At 58.2% G+C, this 22,604-nt stretch overlaps 3 protein-coding genes across 10 annotated transcripts; 1 reads left to right on the plus strand and 2 right to left on the minus strand.

The window, feature by feature from the left end:
• Window positions 1-3,514: 3,514 nt before the first annotated feature.
• DHX58 (DExH-box helicase 58) lies at window positions 3,515-12,276 on the minus strand. 7 transcript variants are annotated; one of them, XR_015554731.1, is made up of 14 exons: window positions 12,119-12,276; window positions 11,734-11,902; window positions 11,344-11,545; window positions 10,774-10,964; window positions 9,927-10,043; window positions 9,218-9,599; window positions 8,844-9,035; window positions 7,695-7,948; window positions 6,997-7,146; window positions 6,744-6,905; window positions 5,875-6,065; window positions 5,289-5,484; window positions 4,466-4,562; window positions 4,155-4,173 (listed from the first exon to the last, which is right to left on the minus strand). XR_015554731.1 is itself a non-coding variant. In XM_087441180.1 (13 exons), the coding sequence occupies exons 2-13, from the start codon at window positions 11,899-11,901 to the stop codon at window positions 3,988-3,990; spliced, it is 2,037 nt and encodes a 678-aa protein (XP_087297306.1). In that variant the 5' UTR covers window position 11,902; window positions 12,119-12,276; the 3' UTR covers window positions 3,515-3,987. The 7 variants fall into 7 exon arrangements, 6 of the variants coding, with proteins under 6 accessions (XP_087297306.1, XP_087297305.1, XP_087297303.1 ...); XM_087441180.1 differs by lacking the exon at window positions 5,289-5,484 and having other exon boundaries at window positions 3,515-4,173; window positions 9,218-9,344; XM_087441179.1 differs by lacking the exon at window positions 5,289-5,484 and having other exon boundaries at window positions 3,515-4,173; window positions 5,976-6,065.
• A 376-nt stretch (window positions 12,277-12,652) lies between these two features.
• On the minus strand, window positions 12,653-20,469 carry KAT2A (lysine acetyltransferase 2A). Of its 2 annotated transcripts, none has more exons than XM_004434466.3 (18): window positions 20,073-20,469; window positions 19,810-19,933; window positions 19,072-19,217; window positions 18,882-18,971; window positions 18,405-18,586; window positions 18,118-18,309; window positions 17,135-17,241; window positions 16,826-16,936; window positions 16,597-16,733; window positions 16,302-16,510; window positions 15,959-16,085; window positions 14,966-15,076; window positions 14,361-14,504; window positions 13,980-14,094; window positions 13,853-13,889; window positions 13,701-13,764; window positions 13,486-13,570; window positions 12,653-13,324 (listed from the first exon to the last, which is right to left on the minus strand). In XM_004434466.3, exons 1-18 carry the CDS (start codon window positions 20,409-20,411, stop codon window positions 13,131-13,133), a joined length of 2,514 nt encoding a protein of 837 aa, XP_004434523.1. In that variant the 5' UTR covers window positions 20,412-20,469; the 3' UTR covers window positions 12,653-13,130. The 2 variants fall into 2 exon arrangements, with proteins under 2 accessions (XP_004434523.1, XP_014646146.1); XM_014790660.2 differs by having other exon boundaries at window positions 16,597-16,736; window positions 20,073-20,441.
• On the plus strand, window positions 20,416-22,593 carry HSPB9 (heat shock protein family B (small) member 9). Its single transcript, XM_087441185.1, has one exon. It carries the CDS (start codon window positions 21,833-21,835, stop codon window positions 22,313-22,315), a length of 483 nt encoding a protein of 160 aa, XP_087297311.1. The 5' UTR covers window positions 20,416-21,832; the 3' UTR covers window positions 22,316-22,593.
• The last annotated feature ends 11 nt before the right edge of the window (window positions 22,594-22,604 follow it).

A 22,604-nucleotide genomic window follows, 5' to 3' on the forward strand; every position in this document is an offset into this window, starting at 1 on the left:
CAGCTCAGGCCAGGGACTGAAGCTGTCTTTCCAGTGGAGGGCAGCTTGGACAATCCCCAAACAGGACCTGCAATCTCTTGTATTATTTATCTTCCTGGAAAAATTTAGTGCGGCTTGATCCCATCTTGTGGATTTCTGGAGTGGGGAGGGCAGGGAGGTGATGACAACCGGGCATTTTTTCTCATTGGGTCTCTAAGCCCATTTGCTCCCCAGAGGCACAGCCCCAAGTGGGCTCCTGCTGCCCCTGGTCCCTGCCCTGCTGGGTCCCCTCTGCTCACCCTGGAGACAAAAAAACAGGGCGACTAAGAGAGAAGGAGGCCAGGGGCCCTGGGCAGCCCAGACAGGACCAGCGGAGATCCAGAGACCAGCAGGGGGCAGGGGCTGGTGGGGTGCTAGTGGTGAAGGGCATTGCTCTCTCTAGCCAAGTTTAAAAAAAACTTCCAACCCCCACCACCACCACCCCTCCCGCAGACCGGCTTTGCTGTCCCACACATGAGGGGACACTTATACTGGCTGAGCCCTCACCAGGCGCCAGGCACTGGGCTAAGCGCTCTACGTGCGTATTCTCATTTAATCCTTGCAGCCACTCTATGAGGTGGGTTCTATTATTATCCCCATTTTACAGGTGGGGAAGCGAGCTCAAAGAGGTTAAGTAATTTGCCCAAGGGCACACAGTAAGCACAGGTGATGGGACTCAAGTCTAACTGACCCCAAAGCCCCCGCTCTTTCGACTATAGCACATAGAAGCAAGGAGCTGGCACAGAAGCAGAAGGGATGAAGGTCAGATATGAGACAGAACTTCCTGACAACGATAGTGTGTGTGATGGAGGGAGACAATGGAATGGGGAAACTAGACAGACACAGGAAGCTCTCCCACCTGAGGTGGATCTCCGTCTGTCCCTAGGCTTGTGATGATCCCTGGGAGGTCCATGGGGTCCTGGATGAATCCAGATGGCAGCATACTGACCTCCCTCTGTTCTACAGTCCTGGGTCCTATGCTCTACCCCAACCCAGCACCAAGGCCCAAAGTCTGACTCTCCTTTGTGGCTCAGAGCTCTACGCATCACATCTAAGCTGTCAGCCCAGGATCTTCTCTTCCAGGAAGACTTCCTTAAGGTCCTAGGAGGCAGGACCCTTTTCCTACAGCCCAAATCCAAATATGGAGGGTGCAAATGAACCCCACATCTACTATAAGGCCCACTTCTGTGATCACCTCCCCCACTTGGCTCTGATACATGGACACAGAGATCTACTCAGTCCCCAGGCTCTCTGGGTTCCCCAGGCCATTGGGAGGATCCCCTGCTCCCTCACCCAGGCACATCAGTACCCAGGTGTAAATGCAAGATGCAGGTGCCCTGGGGCTCACCAGGAAACCCAGGACCCAGCTCAGCTAGGCAGCGGCTCTTACCTCATTTGCCCACAGAACAGAAACCGTTTGGGTCACTCCATCATTCCTAAGGGAGGGGGTAGGATGCTGCCTCACTTGGATGAGGCACGGGGCACAGCCGAGTCAATGAGGCTCGTTACCCGGTGCCCTGCAGTCACCACCCCCGACCTACCCTTCTCCAGAAAGCTGCGCGCCCAATGCTCGGCTCTGTCCTTTCCCATCCCTCGGAGCCCGCCCCGGCATCGGGCATAGCCAGCCGAGACCCTCTAAACTTCTCCCGAGTTTAGTCCCACCCGCTAGATGCCCAGCGTCGGCGCGCTGTCCTTTAGGGTCCCCCAGTTTAGAGACGAGGGCACAGGACAGGTGGAAGAGGCTGCTTTGTTCTCCCGCGCTGCCCTCGAGGTCCTCAGCATGGACCAGCCCTCGTCGCTGACTTACCTGCTGGGCAGAGACCGAGCCCGCCGCGCCACCTGCTCTCGCCGCGCTCCGGAGCGCAGCGGCTTCGGGCTGGCGGGGGAGGAGGCGGGGCCCGGCCCGGGGGCGGGGCCTGGGAGGGGGAGCCGCGGCTGAGCCCTTCTCTGAGTCTCAGCCGGGTGGGGCGGGCCAGCCTATGCAGGTGGGCAGAAAGCGGGGAGCATCTAGGTCGCTAGGCAGGTTCTGGAGCTCTGGCTTTTCTGAGGCTGGTAAGTTAGGATGCCTGGGTCCTGAGAACCTCACAAAATCCCCTCCTTCGCGCAGCTTTGCCCAGATGCCCTGGAGGCAGTGGCTCCGTATGAAGACCCCCTCACTGGAAGTGGAAACCCCGGGAACCCCTCGTTGCCTGAGTTGCCCCTTCCATCTGAGTTTAAGAAAGCTCTCCCAGCCTGGCAAGGTGGGTGCCAGACAGGACACCCCTTCTAAAGTCAAGGTCCCTCATCTAGGGGTCAGCTGTGTATTTAGGGGCTCAGGCCACTGAGCAGACCATTAGGTGCCCAGGTCATCTTTATCATCAGTCCATCTCTCCCTGCAACACAGCTGCCCCATTGCCCCCAACACCAGCTCAGGTCCCTCAGCTGTCACTGTTTAGCCCTGGAATGACAGGCGTCCGGACTCCGTGTGTCCAGCCGCATTCAAGGCCACTGAGCTTAGCACCCCTGGGCTCCTGCCCCGCTTCTTCTGCCCCCAGTCGCTAATTTTATTGAACTGAAAAAGGCATGTTACTGGCAGAGGAGAGAACAACTGAAGGCAAGGTGGGGAGCAGATGGGCCAAAGAAGGGGCCCCAGGAGGTGGAGATGGGACAGGAGGGAGGAGAAGGGTGACTCCTGGAGCCAGGGCCAAGGGACACTAGAGATTAGGAGGAATAAGGGCCCTGGGCAAGAGGGGACCACTCTGGGGGGATGGAGGCCCAAAGACGAACTGGAATTTCAGCCCTCAATCGGACAAGAGGTGGTGGATTGATGAAAGAGGATGCTGGGAGAAGGAGAGAGCACTATTTCCCATCTACCCTGAGGCAGGACCAAGGATGTAGCAGGAGGGAAGGAGGTTAGATGGCAGGAAGGACTGCCATCCTGCTCTCAAATCTCTGTTTAGCCCCCTCCCTTGCTCTTGAAGGTGACTCCTGCCTGCTGGGCCTCTTACTACAGAAATAGCCCTTTCCCTGAAGAATCAACCTAGATCTTGCCTTTCTTTTTCTTTCTTTCTTTCCTGCTAAAATGAGAACAGAAAATTTAGGCCTTTACAACTTTCCCCACCCCCATGCCTACCTGGACCCCACTCCACAAATCCTGGTTCTCAGCCTCTCCCCAGCCCAGGGCAGATGACCTGGGGATTAAGAGAAGGTGGAGGGGGGGCATTGGGGTTGGAGCCTATTACCGTGTGTAGGAGGCAGGAAGGCCTCATTCTTGATGGCTCTCAAATTTAGACTTTTGATGCTCTCTCCAAATAAGGTTACATGGGAGCCATAAAGTGGGGTGTTAAAAAAACTTTTAACATTAAAAATGTAGCACAAAGCAGATCAGTGGACGGGGAGAGGGAAGAGGGAGGGATTACAATGGGAACAATGAAACTTTTGAGGTTGACAGCTATGTTCATTATCTTGATTGGGGGAGAACATGTAAACATTAAAACATCAAATTAGACACTATAGATACATATGTACAGTTTATTTGATGTCAATTATACCTCAACAAATCTGTTTTAAAATACCACACATTTTCTACACCAATATTCCATTTCTTTACTTTTATGGGGAGCCTCAAAAAACAGAAGTAGCCTTGGCAGGGAAGGAATGTTGAGGGGCCAAGAGAAGCTGTGTTGATTCCTAGTACAGTGTGGCCATTGTCCTGCCTCAGTTTCCCCTCCATCCAGTGTGTATGCAAGTGTCTGTGTGGTGTGAGTGGGGTCTGGGGATGAGCTATGGCCCTCCAGCAGCTTCCTCAGTGTGGCAGTCTGAGCCAGCCTGGGCTCCTGGGGTTCCTCTGTGGCTGGTCAGCACAGTGCCCTGAGCTGGTGACTCAGGCAGGAGGGGCCGGGACCCAGGCTTTGCCCAGGGGAAGATGGTGGCTGCTGCGGATTCTCCTGCCCCCTGCAGCCTGAGCCGGGCACTGCAGCGACAAGGTGGTCAGTCCAGGGAGAGGTCCGACAGGCTCTGGGCACAGTGCTGCAGGTAGTCGAAGTCAGGCACGGGGAAGGGCACGCGGGACCACTTCTTGGCCCGGACCCGCCCTTGCGGGGTCTCCAGCAGCATGCTGCAGACTTTGATGACCGGCAGCTTGACTGACTTGTAGATTATCTGCATACCCCAGGCCTTGGGGAGGGACAGAGACAGCTGGGCGTGGGTCTCTGTCCTCGGACTGGGCTTTTCTCCTCAAGTTGGGGTCCAGGAATGCAAGGCCTATGTCTCCCACCTCAGACTGAGAGCTATCACACTGTGGGCTCCCTAAGACAGGGGTTGGACCACTCTCCTCAGATTAGGGGCTCCTGGGACAGGGCTGCCCCCCCCATGCCCGTGGGGGCACCCTGATGGCAGAGGCTGGGCCTCCTCTCTCAGACACAGGCTTCTGAACACTGGAGCTGAGGGCCATGGCCCCAGGACTCACCTCCCCACAGTTCCTGCAGCTGATGGCGCCCCCAGGCCTCCAGTCCTTGAAGGCTCTGTCGATGACCACTGGCTGCTGGGAGACTTTGTAGTAGATCCTGGAGAGGAAGGAGAGGGGCCACAGCGCTCATGGACACCCGCCCTGTCCCCAGGTCTCGTGCCCTCTGCTTGCTGAGCCTCTGCCTGGGCCTTGGGCCTTTCTGCCTGTCAAGAGGCCCGGAGACTTCCCGGGGCCAGGAAATCCGATCTTCAATAAGCTCTGCCTGTGCTGCCTCCATTGCACTCCCTCCTGCCCACGTTCAGGCCTCAGCACGCCCCGCCTGGATGATTTCAACAGCCTCCCGAGGGATCTCCCTGCCCCATCCTTCCATCCCGTTCCATCCTTACTCCCAACCCCATGCCACCCTTCCGCCAGCTGATCTTCTAAAATGAGTGACCTTTTAGAGCGATCTTCTGAAAATGTAAATCTGACCCTGACATTCCCTTGCTCAAAATCCATCCAAGACTCCTCATTGCCGACAGGATAAAGGCTAAACTTTCAGGCCCGACCTTTAAGGTCCTCCACAGGCTGGTCTGTCTTCCTTCAGAATCTCACCCTTCACAGTCTCTTCCACTCAAGTCCACCAGAACTACTCCTGTCGCATCACCTCCGCCTATACTCATCTCACATTCCAATCCAATCCACCCTTCCAGACCTAGCCGAAATGCTACCTCCTCACGTGAAAGAACCTGTGTGAAGATCTGGCACAGTGGCCTGGCACACAGTAGGTGCCTAATAAATACTTACTGAATGAATGAATGGAGAGAAGATGGGGGAAGCTTACCCTCTAGGGGTAGAGGATGAGGGGATGGCTCAGGGACAGCCAGCCCCTCTTGATGTCTTCAGAGTAGGTAGGACCCACGGGGCCAGCTTTGGCCCCTCAGCATTTGGCATCCTGAATTCCAGCTCTTGCTCAACCACAGAGTGGCTGTGGGAGCTTGTGCAAGTCACTTAGCCTCTCTGAGCCTCTGTTTCCTCATCTGTAAAATGGAGTGGTGATAAAACCTGTCTAACCAGACTATCGTGAAAGTGCAAACTCAGTGCTTGTGAAAATGCTCTTTAACTGGGGCTGGCCCCATGGCCTGAGTGGTTAAGTTCAGTGCTTTCTGCTTCAGTGGCCTGGGTTCAGGGGTTTGGTTCCCAGGTGCAGACCTACACCACTCGTCAGCCATGCTGTGGTGGTGACCCATATACAAAATAGAGGAAGACCGGCACAGATGTTAGCTCAGGGCGACTCTTCCTCAGGAAAAAAAAAAAATTGCTCTTTAACTTCCCAAACTCCCAAAGCACTGTCTGGTTGGGAGAGATTCTCAGTCCCCCTTCACACTCCTCCCTCCCTCTCATCCTGACAGCCCCTTCGCAGGTCTCACGAGAAGTTGGGGTTCACGTTGACGTGGTGGGTGCCCTCCACCTTCCGCAGGTCACTCCCATGGCCCACGGCCACCATGCAGTTGATGCAGAGGAGCTGCACCTGGTCCGCCAGGAACTGCTGCCGCCGACTCTCCTGCTGGGCTGCCCGGGCTGCCCGCTTGACCACAGCTGCCCGCTGCAGATCCCGGATCTGGGGTGGGAGAGGACACTATGCATGGCTGGGGCCCAAGACACTGGCCCCCAGGAATGCTCCTGGGGGGACAAAGGGCTCCCAAAGACCTCAGATCATTAGTACCCAGAAGGAACTTTCCTCAACCCTCCCTGGAGCTTTTAGAAGCAGCTCCGTGGAGGGGTAGTGGGGCAAGCTTTCTTGCTGAATCTTTGCCCCTGCTTTGGAGGATTTTGTACAAAGCTGCTTCTTTGAATCTAACATGGAGCATCGTTAATAATTATGCTGAGACAACAGGAGTAAACACGGACCATTTTGGGTGAGGCTGGACGATGGTGACCCTGCCTCAGGGGAACTGATTTAAGTCCTGGTTCTGGCTTATTTGTGTGTGTGTCTTTGTTTGTTTCCCCTCTGCCTGGTTGCAGAAAGGCTGTAAGGTGGCTCTCACAGATACACCAAAGTATTTGGTGACGAGGATAAATTAAAAGCCCTGGAGAAGGCCTGTTCCCAAGGCATTTTGGAGAACAGCCATTGCCTTCGCTGGCAGCCCCACCCCTGGCCTCTTCCCATCTCTCCACTCAAATGCTCCCCGCGTGGGCCAAGAGAGGAAGAGGAGTGTGCATGTGTGTGCATCAGAGACCTTCCAGGCAGAGCATCCTCAGCCCCTCTCCCCGCAGGGTGGACGGGCTGCCCACAGACCTTGGCCTGGTACTCGGCCTGGTCCATCTCCTGCACAGCAGCCACTGCCTTTTCCATCAGAGCCTCCAGTGCCTCGTTGGTCAGCTCCCGCCGCAGCTCCCGACTGTTCTCAGTTGCCACAAACGAGTACACACTCTGACCAGCCCGGGCACGGCCCCTTGCCTGGAGAGAGAGAGATAAGGGAGGAGCCTGAGTGGGGCTGGGGTCCCACCCAGGATCCCTTGAGGGCTGTTGGCAGGGGGTGGTTGGGCACCTGGACCATGGAGATCTCATTGGTCAGGAGCCCATAGCGCACCACCACGTTACACTGGGGGATGTCCAGGCCCTCCTCCGCCACACTCGTGGCCACCAGGAGGTTCAGGGTGCCAACCCGGAATTTCTGGATCACTTCTTGCTGTTCCCTCTGGGGATGGGGGAGGAGAAAGAGGATGGTACATGAGGTGGGGTCAGGCCTACCCTCCTGCCAGCCCAGTCTCTCTTGGTTCAGCCCTTTTACTCACAATCTTGGCTCTTTTCCTAAGGGCCCTGAGTCTCCACATCTATCTCCAAATACCTCCCCCGCACCTCCCCCAGGATCTTGCCTGTCTTCCCAGGTGACCACCTAACCCCTCTCTCCCCTAGGGACTCCTACGGGTGCCTGCCTCTCTATTCTAGGAGCTCTCAGGACCTAGTCTTCTCCTGCAAGGAACCCCAGACCCCTGATCCTCTGTCCCGAGGACATCACTCACCTCTTTCCTGGAAGATCCGTGAGCCTCTGCCTTTCTGCCCCACCGGGAACCCCAGACTGGGGAAACCTTCAACACTGAGGATCTCAGTGTCCACCTCTCTCCCCCAGCTCTCTGCTCTCTGCCTTGGGATAATCAACCCCCCATCTCTCTGTGAAGACCCCGTCCCGTCCCCTTTTCCTCTAGGGAGCCCCCCAGCCTCCGCTCCTTTCCCCAAAGCCCATACCTGGGTCATATGGGTGCTCTGGCTGCTGTTCCCAGCCCCGGTCAGCAGCTGGGCCCTGATGTCCACTGTTTGTAGGCCAGGCTGGTGCTGGAGCCAGAGCAGGAGGGAGTGAGTGCTCTGGCGGGTTCGGGTGAAGATGATGCCCCGGGGGCTCTCGGAGCTCCCGAATTGCTTCCGAAGGATCTGTTCCAGCACCTCCAGTTTGGGGTTCTCTGGGCCATGAGTCGCCAGGCGGGCCAGCTCATTCTTGTGGCCTGCCAGAAAAGCCCAAAACAGGCACAGGACTCAGGCCTGGAGGTGGGCTGGACAGGGTGTGGGGGGGTGCTCACAGGGATAGGAGTGCAGGACTACAAAGGGGGCCTGAGGATACTGCTCCTGCCTAAGTCCTCTTGAGCACATTGAAGGACACCTTCTGCCAGCCAGCCTTACACCAGGGGCCTACTGTATAGAATGTTTTGCCTACATACTCTCAGGCCAGCACTCTTCTTCAACCTAACTACCAGGATGGCCATTGACCTTTTTCTGGGTTTTGTTTTTTTTTTTTTCAGCTGAGGAAGATTGTCGCTGAGCTAACATCCGTGCCAATCTTCCTCTACTTTATATATGGGACACCGCCACAGCACGGCTAGGTGAGTGGTGCGCAGGTCCAAGCCTGAGATCTGAACCCGTGAACCCCGGGCTGCTGAAGCAGAGCGTGTGAACTTAACCACTACACCACCAGGCCAGCCCCAACCCTTGACCTTTTCATGCTGACTTTCGCTACCAAAAGACTGACTCCACCTCAGGTCTTTTCAGAAAGATCCTTGCCCCCCAGCCTGTGCTGGGGCCTCTAGCCTTAAATTTCACCCTCTGACCTCCTCATTTTCCCAGTTCAAAGGTACCACACACCCCAGACTTTCAGGGACAGTCCCAATTAAATGGTTTTTAAAAAACCTTTGTCAATAGCATGAGTTAGTTGTTACATCTACGCAAACCTTCACAAATGAGGGTAGACATCTCGTCATATCCACGGCCTTGACTTTCGGTTAGAAAAATAGGGCCCCAGTACTCTCAATGGCACCTTCCCAACCCGCGTTGGCGCCTGTGCCCTGGCTGGCCTCTGACCGATGGTCCAGTTCCCACCCCTTCCTCCTCCCTCGCGAGCCTCACCATCGAACAGCGCCAGCAGCCAGCGCTCGGCACGCAGGACCTGCGTCTTAGTGGCGCGCTCTCGGTCGTAGAAATCCTGTAGCGTGGCCAGGGCGTCCACGGCGCGGACCGTGTCATGGATGAGCAGCGCGTCGTTGTAGCGCCGCAGGTGAAGCGCGTACACCCGCCGCTGCTGGAGCCCTGCCTCCGCCGCTGAGGGCGGGCAGAAGGCTCAAGGTCTGAGCGGCCACGCCCCTCCAGGGTGCCCCCGCCCCGCCTAGACTCCGCCCCCGAAAGGCTTAGCTCCGCCCCCGAAAGGCTCCGCCCAGGCAGGCCCTGTCCAGCCCGCCGAGCGGCCGAGCCGCCGAGCCCTCCACCCGGGCGACCCCTCTCACCAGTCTGGCTCAGCTCCACCACCTGCTGCTCATACACCTGCGTCCCGAAGTCCCGGCTCAACTCGGGCATCTCCAGCTGGTTGTGGACTTGGTCCATGAGATTCTTCAGCTTGTCTGCAAACGGGTCCTGGACGAGAAGAGTGCGCGGGTTCCCATACACATCGGGGGAATGGGCACCCAGTGGGGGCGCTGATCTCCGCATGAAGCCTTGTACTGTCGGTGTCGGCGAGGAGGGAGCTCGAGAGGGAGGCCGGCTGGGGTGTGAAGGAGGAGTCCTGGCTGGAGGCAGGGTCAGTTTCCTGCATGGCTCCTGCTGGTCTGCTCCCTCTATGTGCCCTTGATCTCTGGCCTGAGCACAGTGATGTCCAGTCCTTGCCCAGCCCTGTCATAGCAAGCACCAGACAGTGTGGGCACCGCAGGATAGAGCTCGGAACAGCCTCGGCACACAGCGCCCCAGCTTTATGGTTTGCAAAGCACTCTACGGCATGCCCAGGGTTTTGACAGATGCCCACAGTGGCATCTGAGTCAAACCAGAGGCTGTGGGCATGGGCTGTATCTGCCCCATTTCACAGAAAGGAGACTTGGAGGCTCAGACATATAAGCAAGTAACCTGAATTCACAGAGCTAGTGAGGGTGGAGTCAGGGCTCAACCCCAGGGGCCCTCATTTCACACCAGACCTCCCCGACCCCGGCCCTTCCCTACACATACCCAGCTGCGCCTTTGGCAGAGATCGTACTGTTTGCAGTGCTGGGGGCTGAGCTCCTGCAGCTGGGGGCGGTGGTTATGGGGTGACATGATGCACCACGTGTCCAGGTTGGCACAGAGCTGGGGCAACAGAGAGAGGTTCACTGGAATGGAGGGGGTCCTGTGGGGACCACGGGCAGAGCTCTGGGGCAGGATGAGTCCAGCTGAGGCAGGGCCATTGGGAGTGGGGGTTCATTTATTCAACAAATATTTATTGTCCACCCTCTCTGTCCTGGTGCTGTTCTAGGTACTGGGCAGACAGAGCATCTTACACTGGAGTTGGGGAGACAAAGGATAAACCAGTAAAGAATAACAGAGTGATAGAATTTTAGTGTCAACGAGCTCTGAAGAGAATGAAATTGGATGATATGATAGAGTGCAGTGGGGTGATCAGGCAAGACTTGGGAGAGGTGACATTTAAGCTGTTCCCTGAATGACAAGAAGGAGCCAGACAGGTAAAGTGCAGGGGGGAGAGCATTCAGGGCAAAAGGAATGGCAAGTGGAAAGGTCCTGAGATGGGAATAGCCTGACATGCTTGCAACACAGAGAGAAGGCCAGTGTCTGGGAGTGAGGGTGAGGCAGGAGGAAGTGAGGCTGGAGAGGCAGGCTGGGGCGAGGTCACATGGAACAGAGTAGAGTTGGCAGTTTATTCTAAGTGCAATAAGAAGCCACTGGAGGCTGGCGCTTAGGGGAGGAAGGGGCCCAGACCCTGCCTGGGGGAGCCTGGGTAGGGCTGGTGGGCACAGGGTAGGGCAGGCCAGGGAGCTCCTGCGGGGTTAGGAGGAGGGAGGATTGCAGGGGCCAAGCTGACCTGCAGGATGTGATCAATGGCCCCTTTGAGCTTGGAGGCCCCACCAGTGCCCGGTGAGGCTGTAAGACCCAGCACCTGGGGCAGGGGCCGTGTCCTCTGGAGTTTCTGCTCTAGGTACCGGCTCAGGATGATGTTGTAGACAGTGTCTTTGTGCGTGTGGTGACACTCGTCCACCACGAGCAGGGAGAAGGCTGGGGGCACAAGGCGGGAAGGCTGTGACCCATGTCTGAAAGCCCTTCCTCCTATAAGTTTCATTTCATGTAGTCCCTGCAACTCATCTGAGAACTTCCTCCCTTCACAACTTGCAGCCAGTCCCCAGACAACGGGCCAGGCAGGGGTAATTTACCTCCATTTCACAGATTAGTAAACTGAGGCTCAGCTGGGGGAAGGGACTTGCCCAAGATCCTGCACCGCAGCCAGGTCTGTTTCTACTAGGGTGTATGCTGGGGTTTGGTGAATGGGGAACCCCTCACTCCCACAAAATGTCCCAACATCTTTACTAGAAGTGCCCTGGGGGTGGCAGGCAGGGGTGCCTCAGGTGCAACCCTTTCCCCTGCCCACAGCTCTCACCATTGAGCTCCACGTGCTCCTCCTCCTCGGGGCTTGTCAGTGCCATATGCAGCAGCTCAGCCGTGCAGATGAGCAGGTCATGGCTCCGGGCCAGGTGGCCAAAGCCAGCTCGTGGCCCCATGTCCCCGCTCAGGGTTGTAATGGTCCAGCGTTTGCCCAGCATGCGGCTAAACTCCTCACGATGCTGGGTCACCAGGTGCACCTGGGGGTGGAGAATGAGATGGGGAGAGGAAGCTGGATCGGGGGCAAGTGGGGTGGGGAGGAGGCAAGGACTGGGATGGGTGAAAAGACAGGTGAGCTTAGAGATGGCCACAGCAGCTCTGGAGTTCTGGAGGCTCTCGAGGCACTGGAGGAGCTGACTCCCCACTGAAGGGAGGGCAAACCACTCACCCTGTTGACCAACACAACCACCTTGGCTCCATCCACAGTTTCTAGATGCCTCTTGGCCACATAAGCAGCTGCCCGGGTCTTCCCAGCGCCCGTGGGCAGCCATATGATGATATTCTTGCCCTCCAGGGCAGGCATGATCACCTCCCACTGGTAGGGTCGCAGCTCCATTCTGGGAATGGCAGGGGACTCAGACCACGCTCCCCCACCCCTCTCCCCCCTCCCGGCCAGCCCAGTCTGGTGCAGAAAGCTCCCTTTGCCCAGGACTCCATCCCACTTGAGGGAGATGGGGCAAGGCACTGGAAGGACGCACCAGGAACCTGATCTGGCAAGAGGGGAGGCAGGAGTAACACCCACTACACCAGACTCCTGCCCAGCCCGCTCTTACCTGCACCACCTGCTGAGGGCAGCTCGCTGGGTCTGCTGTTTATTTAGCCCAGGCTAGATGCTGCCGGGCTCTGCTGAGATGGAAAATGGAAACTGAAACTGAGGGGAGGAGCCAGCCCAGCCAGAGCCTGACTTCAGGAACCTCCCTTCCCCGCCCCGCAGAGAAAACTCCTTTTGCACTTTGGCAAGGGGACAGAAACGCTGAGAGGAAAGCGGAGTCTCCACCACACCCTCCCACCCCCGCCCCTCCCCCCGCCCCTTTTGGAGTCAGCTGTAACCCTGTCCACCCAGATAAAGGCAGCCAGGTGGAGACTCTGACCACTGCCGCCCTGGCACCTGGACCAGGAGCAGGGAAAAGCAGAGGGCTACAGCCAGGCAGACCCCATCACCCCAGGGGCCTGGAACCAGGCATGAGGCTTGCAGGGGAGGGTGACCCCAGCACAACCTGGGGCTTAAAAGGCTCCAGCCTGCAGGAGGTACTGGCGGGAACAGGGTCAGCCTGCTATGCCTGGGGACTCTACCCAAGAAACAATCACACAGAAGAAAAAAAGTTTTATTGTTCCCTCTATGGGATTAATGCCAGGAAATGAATGGTCCCCATGCCCCCCCACCCCTGGGGGACAGACAGAACAGTACAGGGTGAGGCACGGCCCCTCCAGTCCAGGTTGAACTTCTAACCCCTGAAGCCCCCTCACTCAAGCCTAAATTGGCAGTCCTGCCCTTGAGAAAACAGCGACCCGGGCCAGGCCCTGGCCTCTAAGACTCCACAGCTCCACGGGGACCAGGCCTGGGGGCCACCAGCCACTCCAGAGGGGCTGGGCCCCAGACCCAGGAGACCCCTCCCCAAGGTCAGACACAACGAAGGGTAGGACAGAGCCGCAAGCTTCGGGTGCCCGAAGGTCCTGAAAGGGCTGCAGGGGCCCTGGCTGGAGGGTGTCAAGCTGAGGGGGACTTGGGGCCAGCTCAGAACCCGAGGTGGAGACGTTCCAGGTGGAGGTGCAGCCCAAAGCAGACTACTTGTCGATGAGCCCCCCCTCCTTGAGCTTGAAGTAGAAGAACTTCTCCAGGGCACTGGCGCAGCGGCAATACTCGCTGTCCGGGGGGTTGTACTCGCGGCAGTTGGCGATGACCCGTTGCAGGTCAGCCACAAAGAGCTTCCGCGTCACGTAGTAGCGGCTACGCAGCCGCTCCGTCATGGTCTTCAGGTCTGGGCAGCAGGAGAGAAGGGGCACACCTTTATGAGACTGAGGAGAGCGGGGCCAACTGCCGGGGTGGGGCACCGGGGGCTGTGTGGCCCAGTGAAGGCAGGAGCAGGAGTCGATTTGGGGGAAGAAGTGGAAGAAAGGGGTCGGAATGGAGCGTCCTCACCGATGGGGAAGCGGATGACCTCGTAGTAGTCTGGGGCCTCCGACTTCTTCACGGGCTCCATGAAGGGCCAGGCACTGGGGTGTGACTGGAGAGGAGAGCTGAGCTGCGGCCAGGCCCACTGTGCCCCACACCCAGCTCATGACTGCCACCCACCCCACAATGGGTCACAAAGCCACTGGCGCAGGGACCCCCAGAAGGGAACCTGGTCTCCCCACCTTGATCTGGGCCAGCAGGTTTTTGAGGGTTGTGTAGAGCTGGTCAGGGTCCTTCAGCTCCTTCCTAGCATGAGAGATGCCAAGTCTGCCAAGTCTGCGGCTCCTGATCCCTCTGCCTCCCCCAACAACCTCTCCCTCCACACAACACTCACCCCTTCTCCTTCCCCAGTGGCTTCCAGCCTGTCTCTCCTGCAAAGTGGGGAGTGGGGAGAACATCCCTAAGAACACCCGAACACACGCCAAGTGGCGCGCCCCCTCCCCCGCCAAGACCCTGCTCACGAATGCCGGGGACGCTCTCCACAGGGATCTGCCTCACACCCTCCTTGAAGCAGCTGAGCCCGGGGTAGACCTTTCGGATCTGGGCCTGTTTGCGCTCAATCAGCTTCTTGATGATCTGAGGGAAGGAAGGGTCTGAGGGGCCAGCCCCAGCCCTCCCAGGGCCACAGTTGGAGCCCCTGCCACTGGGTCCTGCACCTCCCCTCCTAACTTCCCCAAGAGGCAGAGCAAGAACCAAGGTCCTGGCCCGTCCCCACCTCACACATGCACACGAATGTACACGTGGTACCCATCCAGGTGTGTGTTCACCACTTGCACATTCACGAAAAGCCCCATGGACGAGTGCACGAGCATGTGCACGCATGCACACACACACACAGAAACCTCCTTCTGCTTCTTGATGATGTGGGACAGCTCCGTGTAGGGTATCCGAGGATTCAGCTCACACTCCATCAGTGTCGCACCCTCGTAGTCCTTGATGTAACCCAGGTAGCGGCTCTTGGGCACCTTGATGTCCTTGGAGAAGCCCTAGGGAGGGGACAGTTATGACCTAATCCATCAGCAAGGTTTTTTCCAGCTTTAACTGCCCCTCCCCAGGAGCACCTGAGGGGCAGTGTGTGCCATGGCCCCTCTCCCCAATTCCTGAACCGCCCCCACAGTCCCCAGCACAGGGCTCTGCACTGTGCAGGCTCAATTATACTGTCCCTGACAGTATAATTGCTCCAGGTCAGCTGCCCCTCCCGACTCGTCCCTAGACGAGACAAGAGCCTCCAACTCTTGCCGCCTGCCCTACTGCCTTACTGCCTACAGGGCCCAATTCTCCACTGGGGCAGCAGCAGAAGGGAGGAAGAGAGGCATGAAGGACTTTCCCACAGGTGCTGGATGGAGCAGGGGACATGAAAGGACTCCCACTCCATCCACACCAGTGGGCTGGACAGAATGACCCCTGGCCCCTGCAGGGGGCAGATGTTGGGTGGGGCAAGGGTCACCTGCTTTTTGAAGTAGCCGATGGCGTATTCGTCGGCATAGGTGAGGAAGTAGAGAATGTTGTGTTTGATGTGGTACTCCTTCAGGTGGTTCATCAGGTGAGTCCCGTAGCCCTGTGGGGGAGGGGAGCAGGGCTCACCGGGGGGCGCGGGCCCAGCACTGGAGAGGTCTCAAGAGGACCCAGAGCAGAGAGGGAAGATTGGAGAGGAGGTGGGGATAGCAGGGGATCCTGGGTGGGTAGGAGGAAAGGCGGCCGGCAGAGGAAGGGGAGTTTATGGGGAGAAAAATGAAGGACCCTGGATTTCTAAGCGCTTATTCTGGGCCAAGTGTGGTGCTTTACAGACTAATTCTCACATTAACCCATGAGGTAGGTATTATTCCTCCCTGTTACAGATAAAAAACCAAAACTCAGCAATGTAGGAAATGTGTCTAAGGTCAGGCGGCCAGCCACGGCAGGGCCAGGATCCAAACCCAACCAGGAAGCTGTTGTCCACAGGCCACTGGTTCACAGTCCCTGGGCCTTGGAACTGGGGGAAAGCAGAAGGGGAACGACAAGGGGCCTGCTCACGGCAGCATCTGAACTCTGAAGAGACACTGTCTCCCACACACACCAGGACCGGTGAGGCACCACACTGACCTGGGTTACATAAAAAGGAGAACCAGGGACCTACTAGTGAATCTGTTGTGACAAGCAAAGGAGAGAAGCCAGGACTATCGCCCAGCACAGGGCTAATGTAAAAAGTACTAACTCCCCAACGTATGTAAACATTCCAACGATGAAGGAAATGCAAGACCATTTGAGTGCTGCTGATTCTTGGGCTCCACTCGTCAACAGGTGTTGTCTTAATCCACAATTATCAAAGTACAACTGCCACCTTGTGGAGGTGTGAGGAACTGTCCGGCCATTAACAAAGTTTGGGGGCCTGCTGTTTTGACCTGGTCCAAACTCAGAAGCAGGGGGTGGGATGGGGCTGGGGCCACGCGGACGCACTCACCTTGACCTGCTCATTGGAGGTGACAGCACAGAAGACAATCTCCGTGAAGCCCTGGGTGGGAAACATGCGGAAGCAGATCCCACCAATGACCCGCCCGTCCTTGATCAAGGCCAGAGTCTTGTGCTTCCTGAGGGGAGAGGGAACAGGTCACAGCCCTGACCTGTCCCCTAAATGCTCCCCAGGTCCCCACGGCCCTGGGGGCCTGAGCAGTACTCAGTGCCGGGAACTGAGGAGGAAGAATTCCCAAAGGTTGGACGAAGAAGCCCAGGGAAGAATGGGGAGGCCAAGGAGGAGGGGCGCCCAAGGGTGGTGCCCTGGGCTTGGGGCTCTCCTGGGGACGCACGGGTCAAAGACGAGGCGGGCAATATACTCCTTAGGCATGCGCGGCAGCTGGTGGGAGAAGACATTCTGCAGCCCCACGAGCCAGAGCAACACCCGCCGGTTGGCCTTGGGCGTCAGCGAGTTGCCGATGACATGGAACTCGATGATGCCGCGGCGCTCCTCTAGGCGGGCTGTCTCGTCCCGGGCTGCGTTGGCTGACAGCAGGCTTGTCTGGACACCAAAGGAGGAGTGGTGAGCGAGGGTCTTGGGTGGGTGAGGCCCCCTCCCTGCACTGGTCAGCAAGCCAGGCTGCCTACCTCGGGCCCCAGCATGGCGGCAGGGTCAGTGATGGTGAGCATGACCTCGTTGACCAGCTCCATGGGGATGTCGCCCATCACGCGGAGACGCTTGGCATCCTCCAGGGTCAGGTTCTCTGGGAGCTTCCTCTTCTCGCCTGCTGGGGAGGTTGGCAAGGTCTCTCGGGGATGGCAAGAGAGATTAGGGGAGGGGTGAATAAGGAGCAGAGGTCAGAGGTCAAATACTCACCTGGCATGGGCTCAGCCCCTCCAGAATCCAGACTCAAGGAGCTGTTGCTACCCCCACCCATGGTAGGGCTGAAGATGGGGGCACTGGGAACAACCGCTGCGCTGACTGTAGCTGAGAGACAAACAGAAAAATCAGGGAACAGGGGTCGAAGGTGGTGGGTCCTGAAAAGGGATCTGGGCCCTCCAACCCCCAGTTGAGCCCTTCTGTACTTCCCCACTGGTGCCATTTGCAGCCCCTTTTCCAGAGCAGGGGCTGAGCTCAGTCAGGAAGGCCAAGCAGAAATCCTGCAGAGCCTGCTGTGGCACACACCTGGCCGGGGCACCAGCTGGGTCCCCTCTGAGGGCGGCATGGTGAAGCCTGACTCCCAGATCGGAGAGTTTGCCCCGTAGATCTCCTCCTCCAGCATGGACAGGAACCTGTGGGGAGGGTACAGTCTGTCTCACAACTCTGTCCTCCAGCCAAGGGAGCAGCCTGGGCCAGACACCAGAGGGACTGGAGGTGGGTCAAAGAGACAGACCCTGCTCTCGGGGAACTGGGAACCTAAAAACGGAGACAGCCTCTCTGCCTTCTGACTTGGGGGAGGCACAGCCCCCCCGCCTCCTGGGAGCCCCTAGTCGAAGAGGACAGGACAATCCAGGACAGAGATCAGAGGACCAGTGTGCCACGTGTACAGCACAGGGACACAGGGTCTGAACTGATGCTGTCCTGTGCTGTGTGGCCAGGCAGGGCACCAAGTCACCCTGGGCCTCAGTATCAAAATGGGGCTCAGAGTCCACCCCTCCTGCCACCTCATATTCCTACCTAGGGCAGCACTGGAGGCCCTGGATTAGTCAGTAAAGTCTTCCTGAACTGGGCAGCTATGAGCCAGGTTTAAAATGAAAGGAAAGTGTGGCAGAACAGAGGAAAATCTTACAGAAAGGACTAGAACAGGGGCGGAAATCGGTTTCACCTCAAGTGTAAGCTCTGGTTTCTTGGAGTGCTGTGGTGGGAAGGATTCTGAGGCTGTGTCCAGGCCCCGTGGGAAACAATTAGTAACGTCTACCTGGGGTGTGGGCAGGGATAGTGTTAGCACTCGGGCCATGTACCTGCCATCCCCAGACTAGTACACGCAAAGGCAAATGCTAGCAAGGTGCGTCTGGGCCATGGGCAAGTCTGCCAGGTAGATGCCCAGATCCCAGAAGGCTCATGGAGGGAGAGGAGGGACCAATCCAGGAAGCCTTCCTGGAAAAAAGGGGACAACAGGGAGGATGTGAACTTGGGGCAAAACCCAAATAGGCCAGAATGAGCCTTACTTGGGGAAGTGGGTGAGGATGAGGGTCCTCTTCTCGGGCACCAGCTTGTCTTTCTCCACCCGGAACTTCTCCAGCAGCTGCCGCCGGGTAACAGTGAAGATGGAGCGTAGAAGGCTTCGCCCAAAGACGTGAGTGGTCTCGTAGCGGGGGAGGCTGTCGCAACTCTGGGGCACATGGCAGTAACAGAGCCATCTGCAGGGAGTGGGGGGGTGGTAAGTGAGCGTGGAAACCACTGAACCCAGGTTGGGCCTACAAGCCTCCCCCATGCTGTCCCTGGCTGGGCCTACCTGGTATAATTGACCTTGTAGGTAGCCACGTCCTCGGCCTGAGACCTCTGCCGAAATTGGGCAGGCGTCTCGAGCTTCCAGTAGTTAAGGCAGAGCAGGAACATCTTTGAGAGCTCGAACATCGTCTGCCTCTCCCGGGGAGCCAGGTGACTAAACTTGTACTGCACGAAGTTCAGCACACCCTGAGAAGGGGTGGGCGGGGACAAAACCAGGAAGGAGGGGTGAACAGCCAGCAGCACTTCTGATCCAAAAATAGGTGCTTCCTGAGGGCAGGCGCCAGGCTCTCCTCTCATTCTGGGGCTCTCTGTGAAGAGAAACTGTGTCCCCTCCCCACCCCCATGCCCACTCTGAGGTTGGTACAAAACGTCCTCCCTTCCCTGAACCTCTCCCCTGTTCTCAGCTTGAGGAGGATGGAGAACAAGGGCTTCCCACACTTCCAAGATGCCCCCAATTCTCTTACCACCTTCCTCATCCCACCTGCTCAATATTAGGCTTCTCAAATGGGGGGCTTCCCAAGGACCCCTCCACCACCGGTCGGGTCATCTGCAGGATGCATTTCCGCAAGAGCTGGAGGAAGAGGAAAAGGGAGGAGCGTAGGTAAGCAGAGATCAGAGCCGCAGACCCCACAGCCTCACCTCCTTCCCTCACTCACTCAGAGGAAGCTCACCTTGAAGAGGTAGAAATAGACCTGTTTAGTGTCCGTGTCCTCCTCCTTGTGAACAGACATGAACAGATTCTCCACGTCCACCACCATCCCCAGCAGCCGGTTAATCTCATCCTCTGACACATTCTCCAGGTGGGACACATGGTCAGCTGCAAGAAGGACAGACCGCAGCATTGGGAAGAACGAACAGAAGAGACCAACAGGGCTTCCTGCCCCCCTTCATCACCAGCCAAGATTCACCTTCACTCCCTCCAACCAGTGTGACCAGCAACGAGACTGACTGCTCCTTTGTCAGCCCTTAGGTGGCCCCTCGTCTCTTCTGGGCTGGCAGATTTCCTTTCTTCTCCCATAGGGCATGCACCCTCCCAACCCAATCCCTGCTTAGGAGGCATCTTTGGTTTTTCAGAGGAGAAGCTCTTTTTTTTTTTTTTTTTTTTTTTTTAAAGATTTTATTTATTCATTTTTTCCCCCCCAAAGCCCCAGCAGATAGTTGTATGTCATAGGTTCACATCCTTCTAGTTGCTGTACGTGGGACTCGGCCTCGCGCTGGACGGAGAAGTGGTGCTTTGGGGCGCGCCCGGGATCCGAACCCAGGCCGCCAGCATCAGAGCGCGCGCACTTAACCGCTAAGCCACAGAGCCGGCCCAGAGGAGAAGCTCTGTGGCACTTAAAGTCATCCTGCCCAAGCAGGCCCCAGCACCTGCCCACCCTCCCCAGCTCCAAGGGCACTACCTGCCTTACCCAAGGGGTGCTCACAGCTGCGGCACAGCTCGCTCAGGTTGGCAGCGGGCTGCTGCAGGTCCATGCGAGGTGCAGTGGGGGGCTTGGGGTTTTTCCAACCATTACACTTGCAGGTTTCATTGGCCTGGAGGCAGAAGGATCAGTCAATAACTCTGTATCCCGGGACGAGGAGCCGCTCCCCAGCCAGAGCTTTGCCCCCATTCCCACCCGGGCCCTAGGATGCCCCAAGCCCCGCCCCCTCTCACCCCAGGCCCCGCCCCCACCTTGCAAGCCGAGAAGACCCCTAGCTTCTCAAGCTTCTTGGCGCGCGGCAGCCCCCGGACTTGAGCCTTCCTCTGGCTGGCGCGCTGCTGCTGGCTCAGGCCAGGTCGAGCCGGATCACCCCCGCTCCCGGTCCCCCCACTTCCTACCCCGGGCCCCCCCGTCCCTGTGCTCCCAGCTGGGGCTGCAGCTGGGGCAGGGGCTGGTGCCGGAGTGGGAGCCGGAGTTGGGGCCGAAGCCGGGCTGGGGGCAGGAGTCGGAGTTGGGGCAGGGGCTGGAGACTGAAGGGGACGGGGCTGCACGGCCGGAGCCGGGGTCGAGGCCTGGGAAGGTTCCGCCATGGCCTCCCCCGAAGCTGAGCGCGGCGCGGCGCGGCGCGGCGCTCCCAGCCCTAGGGCCGCATGGGCAACCGGCGCACAGTGCGCAGGCGTCACTGCTCCGGAGCATGACGGGAGTTGTAGTCTTCCACCGCCGCTCTCTTCGCCTCCGGCTTCCAGATTTTTCTGTCCTGTCTTTTGGTCCAAGACAACCAAGTGAGTCCCGAGCCAGCACCCCAGCTTGACCCTTTGTCAATTCTAATCTCTCTTGAAGGCTTCCGGGAGAGTCCGGATTACTGTCTCCCTGGGGACAAGAAGCATCCCAGAAAACAGGCTTCTGTTTGAGAGAATCGTGGGCTCTGCCCACCTCCCAAGCCCGAGGGTGGAAGTACAGGCCAGGGGCCTGAGGTCGCACTGGCTCCCGTCATGTCTCCCTCCCACTCCCACCCGGCCGTGTCCCACATGTCCCCAGACACAGAATTGCAGCTACGGTGGAGATTAAGTAGCAACAGTTCTCTCTTGACCTGTGAAGTGGTTACACGGGTGTTCTGTTTGCAATAATTCAACTGTACCCTTCTGTGTGCTTTTTTGTATGTACATTACATTTCAGCAAAAAGAGTTTATTATAAAAGCTCTGAGTGCCAGAGGCATGGCCATGGTCAGAGGGAAGGCTACTGAGTTGGGGAAGAGGTAGAGACAGAGGAGGGCAGAAGCCTTTCCCTGCGTATGGGAACGGCTCTCCCACACTGGGCACCTCGAGGGCAGGGCCCGTCTTCATCTCTGCGGTCCCAGAGCCCAGCCCCGAGCCTGCCACAGTAGGCCCAGAGTCGGATGAATGAAGGAAACGAGGAAGATGCATTCACTTCCCCATCCCCATGTGTCACAGGATCGTGCATGGTCAGAGAAAGGCAGGACGTTCCGAGAATGGATGACTCCGCCGTCACATTCGGATGGTTCTGTTCAGGGGACAATCCTTCTTGCCCCTAGGCCTGATTCTTGGCAGAGCAAGAGCCGGGAGGCTCAATCTCATCTCCGCTCTGTGCTGATGGCCGCTCCAGGGTCGGGCTCACGCACGTCCAGCCTCGTTTAGTCGGTCCAGTAGGGTCACAGCCCAGGGCCGCCTGCGCCCTCTGACGGAGGTGGAGAAAGGCCCGAGAAAGGGGCAGGTTCCAGGATAAAAGCAGCAACGGGGGCGGCAGGGCGGCTGACAACCTGACCCGTGTAGGTAGGACGTGCATAGCTGACCCCAAACCGCAGATGCGAACCTCGCAGGAAGCGAAGAGAGCGCGGCTGAACAGAGCGGAGCCGCGCGGGGTAGCGCGGAGCAGAAGGGGACATGCGCGGGCCCGCGTGAGGACCCTCCTCTTCGGGTGTCCGCGCCCCTGCCCGAGTGGCGAGCGCTACACTCGGGGCCTCGCGCCCTTGGACAGCAGTTGCTCACTCGGATGCAACGGGTCGGTAGCGGTCTCCCCAACGGGAGCCGGGTGGCATCCCGGTGTCCCAGCGTGGCCCTCGCCGAACAGAACCAAGTGGCCACGCTGCCGGTGCGGCTGCTGGGGGACGATGTGGCAGCTGTGCGGGACGATGTCTGTGTGGAGGATGGCTTCCAGATGAAGGTGGATGCCAGAGGCTTCACCCCGGAGGACCTGGTGGTGCAAGTGGACGGCAGATGCTTGATGGTGACAGGCCAGCGGCAACTGGAGGGCTGCAGCCCAGATGGCTATAGCTACCGCATGGCGCAGCAGGTGCACCGGCAAGTGCAGCTCCCACCGGACCTGGATCCCACCGCCATGACCTGCTGCCTGACCCCCTCTGGCCAGCTGTGCTTCCGAGGCCAGCGCCCAGTACTGCCTTCCCCTGAAGCCCAAACAGGACCGTCCCCGAGGCTCAGGAGCCGCACCTCTAACAAGGATTCCAACCTAGCCTGACCCAGTAAATAACCGTAGTGTGCAGCGTAGCCTTAGTGTCCGTAGTCTTTTCTCCGTGGTGGGGTCAGAGGTGGCGGTATAACAAAGGTAGAGGGAGGCCAAATGGAGGGCCCAGGGAGGCAGGAAAGGCAAGAGGTGGTGGTCCACCAAGAATCAGGCCTCTCTGGCCCTAGGAGAAGCTGGGAGGGACAGTGTTGGCCTACTCAGCTCAGCTCACTGCCTGGACCAAATAGCCCTTGGCAGCTGAGAGCAGCAGCTCCACCAGGGAGCAGCAGAGGGTCAGGAAGGT

The sequence above is a fragment of the Ceratotherium simum genome, chromosome 16 (genome assembly GCF_057802395.1).
Source record: "Ceratotherium simum simum isolate JZ-2026a chromosome 16, ASM5780239v1, whole genome shotgun sequence".
Lineage (NCBI taxonomy): Eukaryota > Metazoa > Chordata > Mammalia > Perissodactyla > Rhinocerotidae > Ceratotherium > Ceratotherium simum.